The sequence below is a fragment of the Salminus brasiliensis genome, chromosome 25, assembly GCF_030463535.1.
Source record: "Salminus brasiliensis chromosome 25, fSalBra1.hap2, whole genome shotgun sequence".
NCBI lineage: Eukaryota > Metazoa > Chordata > Actinopteri > Characiformes > Bryconidae > Salminus > Salminus brasiliensis.
In genome coordinates this window covers 23,292,615-23,300,216 of record NC_132902.1, presented here as the reverse complement: position 1 = coordinate 23,300,216, position 7,602 = coordinate 23,292,615, and the positions used below count along the sequence as shown (strand labels likewise).

The 7,602-nt window shown below is 42.8% G+C and overlaps 1 protein-coding gene across 1 annotated transcript; it reads left to right on the top strand.

The window, feature by feature from the left end:
• Positions 1–269: 269 nt before the first annotated feature.
• mtfmt (mitochondrial methionyl-tRNA formyltransferase) lies at positions 270–6,330 on the top strand. Its single transcript, XM_072671406.1, has 9 exons — positions 270–791; positions 1,988–2,182; positions 2,312–2,434; positions 2,542–2,644; positions 3,599–3,674; positions 3,796–3,887; positions 3,980–4,055; positions 4,700–4,773; positions 5,957–6,330. The coding sequence occupies exons 1-9, from the start codon at positions 580–582 to the stop codon at positions 6,125–6,127; spliced, it is 1,122 nt and encodes a 373-aa protein (XP_072527507.1). The 5' UTR covers positions 270–579; the 3' UTR covers positions 6,128–6,330.
• Positions 6,331–7,602: the final 1,272 nt, after the last annotated feature.

Genomic DNA, 7,602 nt, shown 5'->3' with positions numbered 1-7,602 from the left:
TTACAGATAGAAAATGAGCAAAATGGGATTTTACCATTTAAAACTATTTGAAACGTCAAATTAGTAAATATAACTTCACTGCGTTTCTCTAGTAACTAGTAGTAGTAAGAGTTTAAGAACAGCTGCATGTTCAGTAAAGAATCTGCTGGATTTTCAGCTATTTGAGCGTTTTTTAATGGACGGGCTGGACACCGTTTTGAGCCATGCGCGCTTCCGTACACAGCGTGTTCGCAGCTCCTGCGCTTATTGGTCCAGGCTGGTCACGCGGTCGGCGGCTAGTGAAAGATGGCCGGTCGCTGCTAAAGTGTGCGAACTTACTGCGTTTGTGCGTTTTTTACCGACCTGGTCGTTCAGATATACCTTTAGTTTATATGCTGAGTGTCATACGAAGTAAACAATATGACCTAGAAAATGAACCCCGGCTCCGCTTCAGCGTTAGAGGACGTAACAGCTATGCTAAGCTAGGCTAAGCTAGGCTAATGGTAGGCAGTAGGTCACTGGAAGTCGCTGGGTAGAGGCTGCTGCTCGTGAAAGGGCCTGATGGTGTGGATTTGAGCACTCCCAAAGACTTTGTGGAGTATGATTTATTTAAAAGTGCTGGACCGAGGTCGGTCAGTGCTGAGAGGGGTGTGTCGGAGGTGTGCTGGGTCGAGTCAGGCCTGGACCCACAGCTCTGGGGAGGCTTCAGTGGTCCAGGCAGGCAGGACTCTCTCTCAGCCTCCCTGGAGAGTGCTGTTCTTTGGGAGTGATGATTTTGCGGTGGAGTCTTTAAAACGGCTCCATGAATCTCGGTAAGGTCATTATTCTCATGCTTGTCCTCTTTCTGAGACATACACTAGATGTCCAAATACTTATGGACACCCTTCCTAATAAATGCCAGCTTCTTTAAGTTGCACCCAATTCTGACCCACACACAGCTTGTATTGGTAATAGAGTAGGACTCTCTAGATAGAGCTGGCAAGCATGAACCTTTTGGCATGCTGCCTAATGCCAGGTGTGTCTAGAGGGGCGTAAAGCCCCCCCCAGCCCCCACCCCATCCAGTACTTTTGGGATGAGTTGGTTGGGGATGATGAGGTGGGGTGATGATGATGATGATGATGATCATGGTCATCATCATCATCCAACATCCTGACCTCACTAATGCTTTTGTTGCTGAATGCAATCAAATCCTCGCAGCAATGCTCCTCCGAAATCTATTAGAAAGCCTTCTTCCCTGGACGGTAGAGACTCCAGTTACTCCAACAAAAGCAGGATCAGATCTTTTTAATACCCTTGATTTAAGAAGAAACCGTGAATAAGCAGATGTCCTTTTACTTTTGTCCGTGCAGTGTATATGAATCTGTCTGCATATATGGCATCAGCTTTACTAGTAAAACTCAAATCACATCTATAGACCAAACTCTCATGTATAATTGAAATGTTAGTAGTGAAAATGTATGTAATTGTGAAAGTAATTTTTGTCAAGCTGTTTCAGCTTTTTTACACATGTAAAAAGGTGATTTTGACTAGTTAAATTAAATATTCTGTATATCACAAATTCAGTTATTAATAAACAGTTAATTTTGTAAATAAAAAAAGATCTACCTCTACTGTCTAGTGGAATGTTATTCCTCCCTCCTTTGCATTAAGACACGCAATTATCTGTTAAGCTTGGGGCAGTGGTGGCTCAGCGGTTAGAGCTCCGGGATATCGATAACAGGGTTGTGGGTTCGATTCCCGGGCTGGGCAAGCTGCTACTGTTGGGCCCTTGAGCAAGGCCCTTTACCCTCTCTGCTCCCCGTGCGCTGGAGTTGGCTGCCCACCGCTCTGGGTGTGTGTGTGTGTGTACTCACTGCCCCTAACACATGTGTGTGTGAGTGTGTGTTCACTACCAGATGGGTTAAATGTGGAGGACACATTTCGCTGTACAGTGTACACTGTACAGTGACAAATACGTGCACCTTTACCTTTAATGTAATCTCTTTGTATATCCATTTCACCTTCTAGAGGAGACGGAGCAGTGGTGGATTTGCTGGAGGTCGTCACCCTGTCCGGCAGCGTCCCTGTTCAGAAATACGCCAAGCAGCACAAACTAAGAATTCATGACTGGCCAGATGTGGACTTCAGTGGTCAGTTTGATGTTGGAGTGGTGGTGTCGTTTGGCTGTCTCCTTCAAGAGCGCGTTATCAACAGACTACCATAGTAAGGAATCTTGCCAGTTTTATAAGCACACCCAGGAATACGGCCCTGCATTGAACATATGTGAACAAATATGTCAAATCACACAGTTGTCCACCCCTCTTTGTTTTTTTGTTTTTTTTATTGTTTCAGTGGGATTCTCAATGTCCATCCTAGCCTTCTGCCACGCTGGAGGGGTCCAGCACCTATTTTACACACAGTTCTACACGGAGACAAAGTCACTGGAGTCACAGTCATGCAGATTAGGCCAAAGAGGTATCTGTTCTTATCTTTTTTTGTTCCCAAGACAACATGAAGATTATTGGGTGTTTGTAAATTGTGATTTTTGCTTGGGTTTGTATATATATATATTTTTTTTTTAGGTTCGATGTGGGTCCTATACTTAGTCAGGAGCTTCACCCAGTCCCTGAGAAGATCACCGCTGAGGAACTGGGGTCTTCTTTGGCTGTTATGGGAGCTCAGCTGGTAAATTCTGCTCACCTACATCCATATGATTGATCACAAAATACCATATTGTTCATTTTTGCTAGACGTTAAACAACAGAGCAATGTGCAAGAGCTACCAACTGTAGGTGCCGGTGTACACAATTAAAGCAGCGATATGCAACAATTTGTATTTTTTTTTTTAAAAATTAATTAATTAATTAATTAATTTTGCTTACAGTTGAGCAGTGTTGTTTACTTTAACTCCTCTGCTGTAAACAGTAATCATGCTTTGAGCGCCCCCTCATGGACAGCTGTACAAGCACATTTGTGTGCAAGCTGAGAGATCCAGAAGCAGTATCTGAAGGTAGACAAACATGTGGACTGAGGCAGTAGGAATTTACACTAATATGACTCTGGTTACGCAGCTTCACAGTTCTGAAGAGAGGTTTTACTCCTGCAGCTCCACCAAAGCTCCATAGTGCAGTACCAGCGTTTCGACCCGGAGTGGGAATGACTTTCTCCCTGTTATTGAGCATCAGCATGATTTTTAAGGCTGTTATTTTAAGAGACGACTGCTACATGATGAGGCGTTATTCGGCTAAGAAATTTAAGAATAAAAGCAGAAACTCATTGTAATAATTTATTAATTACATTGCTAGATATTGTGATTCTGATATTACAATGATGACACTTACGTTATGTTTAAAGATTTGCCTACATTATTTTCACCAAAATGATTCATTTGTGAATGTCCTGAATTATCCGAACATCCAAATAGTGTATGTGATTAGTGAGGATGCTCTCATCACACAATAAACCAATTGGTGATTTGTTAGAGGCTCGTTTGCACGCTACATGCTTCTGCCATGTTAATAATAAGGCCAATGCAGCCCAAAAAGTGAATGCAGATTTCTGCTTGAAGTAATAAGGTCACTGTGGATACATGACTAATAAGTCTGTGGGTTTTTTTTCTCTTCTTTTTTCCCCTCACAGTTAATCGACACGCTGCGAAACCTTCCAGAGAGAATAGCAAATAGACGGGAGCAGGCCAAAGAAGGTGCAACGTTTGGTAAGAGCTCATTTCCTTATAAGTAATACAGTCATGTTTTAAAATAATTTTAATTAACTTACATATTTCCCATGTTAAAAGAAAAAAAACAGTAAATACAGTATCCATGCTTCATTATCAGCTCCTAAAATCAGTCCTTCTTTGAGCTGGATTGTTTGGGAAGAGCAGACATGTGAGGAGATCGATCGACTGCATCGAGCCATAGGTTCTCGGGTAAGCCCCTGTTTTTCTGACCGATTGAATCTGCAAAATTGTGCCTCATGTTTGCTGCAGTGTTGTAATACTTTGATTTTCTGTATCGACAGATTCCATTAAGAACCATTTGGATGGGCAGAACAATCAAACTTATAGACTTTGTTGGAAGATGCCAACCATCCATAGGTAAGGTACACATGTCAGTGTTGTGGACGCCTCGTCTGATGAATACATACAGCTACTTTAAGTTGCAGCCATTGCTGGAACAGTGTGTAAACACACAGCTTATCTAGTTCTTGTAGAGGAGCGCCTAATGCCAAGCGTGGGCTAGAGGGGCATTGAGCTGTAGCAGTAGAAGAACTGCGTTCTCTGGAGTGATGGATGCTGCTCCAGCCAATATTTTTGGAATGAGTTGGGGATGAGGAGGTGGCTTGGTGATCATCCCAACATCCTGATCTCACTAACGCTCTTGTTGCTGAATGTAATCCAATCCTCACAGCAATGTTCTTCCAAAATCTAGTAGAAAGCTACCTTCTTCCCTGGACAGTTACTCCAACAAAATCAGCAGAAACTCTTTTTAATACTGTTGATTTCAGAAGAAACCGTGAATGAACAGGTGTCCCAATACTTGTATATAATGTATGGTACGGTTCGTTATGAGGGAGGAGGGAGTTGCAGCTGCAGTGACCTGGTGGAGGTGTGTTAGTGTGTGTTGCTGGTAGGAGTGGATCAGACACAGCAGTGCTGCTGGAGTTGTCATGCAGTTGTCAAGTGACTTCATTCCACAAGTTTCATGAAGTAAGTTTTGGGATGTTTTTTTTTGCTTGCAGGTTCTCATTACACTGCAGTTCCAGGGTCTGTTCACTATCAAAAGAAATCGAACACACTGCTAGTGTGTTGCAAGGTAAATGTGGATATATATATATATATATATATATATATATATATATATATATATGTGTGTGTGTGTGTGTGTGTGTGTGTGTGTGTGTGTGTGTGTGTGTGTGTGAGAGAGAGAGAGCGCGCATGGAACAGAAAAAAAAACATCAGTTCAGTCTCTGGAGTTGAGAAGTCTGATGGCTTGGGGGAAGAAGCTATTGCAGAGTCTGGTCGTGTTGGACCGGATGCTGCGGTGCCTTCTTCCTGATGGCAGGAGGGAGAACAGTCCATGTGAAGGGTGGGTGGAGTCATCCACAATGCTGGTTGCTTTGCGGATGCAGCGGGCAGTGTAAATGTCCATGATGGAGGGGAGAGAGACTCCGATGATCCTCTCAGCTGTCCTCACAATGCGTTGGAGGGTCTTGCGGTCAGAGGTTGTGCAGGTCCCAAACCAGTCTGTGATGCAGCTGCTCAGGATGCTCTCTCTATGGTCCCTCTATAGAAGAGGGTGAGGATGGGTGGAGGGAGACGGGCCTTTCTCAGCTTCCAGAGGAAGCAGAGACGCTACTGTGTATATGTGTATACAATATCTACAATGTGTGTGTATATATACAATAACATGGCTTAATATTGAGTAGGTTCCCCTTGTGCTGCCACAACAGATATGAGTATTCATGCCATGCACTCCACAAGACCTCTGAAGGCGTACTGTGGAATCTGGCACAGACCCTAACCAGAAGACCCTTTAAGTCCTGCAAGTTGTGAGGTTGCTTCGATCCTTCAAGCCTTACATGCCCATTAATTTGTCACCAGTTCACCTTTTTGTGACCACTTTCTTGGACCATTTTTGATAGGTACTATCCACACTATCCAAAAAAAAAAAATCAAAAGACCTGCCTGATGTTTTGGAGATGTTCTGACTCAGTCCAGTTGTCTAGCCATCAAAGTTTGTCAAAGTTCATTCAAGTCAAAGTCAAAGTGGCTCAGATTCACAGGCTTGACCATTTTTCCTGCATTTAACACCTCCATCACCTTCAAGAACTGACTGTTCACTTCCTGCCTGATATATCCACCCCTTGAAAGGAGCCACTGTAGATGAAGACAATCCAGGTTTTACGTTACCGGTCAGTGGTACTAATGTTTTGGCTGATTGGTGTACATGATTGCATGCCTGTGACCTGTATGGTTCTGTGCTCTTTGCGTTCCAGGACGGCTGGGTTGGGTTCAAAACCGTAAAGCTGAAGAAAAACCTGTCGGCAGCGGATTTTTATAACGGATATCTTCACCAAGATGTTTTAAAGAAACAGAACAGCTGTCAGTTTCAGAGCTACAGAGAGAGACCTTCACCCGTCCCAATAGACAAAATACTGAGTCAGTGATACGAACTACACAAGTGTATTAAACTCAAGCTGTGACCACCAGTGAGAAACTGAATGTGGTGGGGGGTTTTTAAGAATAATACTTGGCAAATGTTTGTCTGTTTTAAGACAACGATATCTACTGGTTTATTATTGTACAGTACTTATGGAATGTCCTGTATAATATGATCATGAATGTGGTTATTTTAATAAAGCATTTGCTTTCAACATGCATTCGACAGTCTTGGTTCACTGAATTTGATGTTAATCCACATAAGAGGATCTTAATAAATCTCCGAAGCTCTTGGTGGGGGGGGGACTGGGGGAACCCTGTTAATTGCCTTGTGTGTCTGAGTGGGTAAAGCACATCTCCAGCAGGACTGGTTGAGAGCCCTTATGCATCTGATGCATTTTATTTATTTATTTAGCTTATTTTTTACATTGTTTTTTATGGATTATGAAATTAAAGAAAGAAAATGATGTAAATTGCATGTATTCTTTAGTCTTAACAGTTTGTCCCACCTGTTGAGCTGTCGTACTGATTGTTACTTCGTCACTGTAATTGTGCCATGTGTTTTTATGTGTTTTAAGCTAACTGGGCTTACTGTTTGTATTTGTTTGACTGTGCTAATCAAATTTGACGAAAAACTCCTTTATCATCTCGGCTGCCTTATTTTATTTTACCCTCCAGTACAGTGATGGAGGATAGCAAAATAATTGATTTAGGCTGTCCTTTTAGCAGAACATCTTATAAGTGTTACACAACAAGTCCAAATGTTTGTGGACACCCTTTTTAATGAATGCATTGAGCTACTATAAGCTTGCTGATATGGATATGCAAATTTACACACACACACACACACACAGCTTGTCTAGTCCCTGTAGAGAAGTAATGCCCATAGAATAGGACTCTTAAATCTCTAGGACGCCAGATCCTAGGCTAGATGGGTATAAAGCTCTCTGGAATGATGAATGGTGCTCCATCCAATACTTTTAGGATGAGGTGGGGGGGGGGTGGGGGGTTATCCAAAACACTGACCTCACTCACTCTCTTGTTGCTGAATGCAATTAAATCCTCACAGCAACCCATTTCCAAAATCTAGTAGAAAGCCTAGCTGTCCCAATACTTCTGTCCAAAGGACATTAAAAGAGCACATCCTTGATTTCGGAATTATCGCTGAATGAGCTGGTGTCCCAATACTTTTGGGATGAGGTGGGGGGGGGGGTGATAATCCAAAACACTGACCTCACTCACTCTCTTGTCGCTGAATGCAATCAAATCCTCACAGCAACCCATTTCCAAAATCTAGTAGAAAGCCTAGCTGTCCCAATACTTCTGTCCAAAGTATATTAAAAGAGCACATCCTTGATTTCGGAGTTGTCACTGACTGAGCTGGTGTCCCAATACTTTTGGGATGAGGTGTGTGTGTGGGGGGGTTCTCTCATGGTTCTCTTGTCACTGAATGCAATCAAATCCTCCCAGCAACCCATTTCCA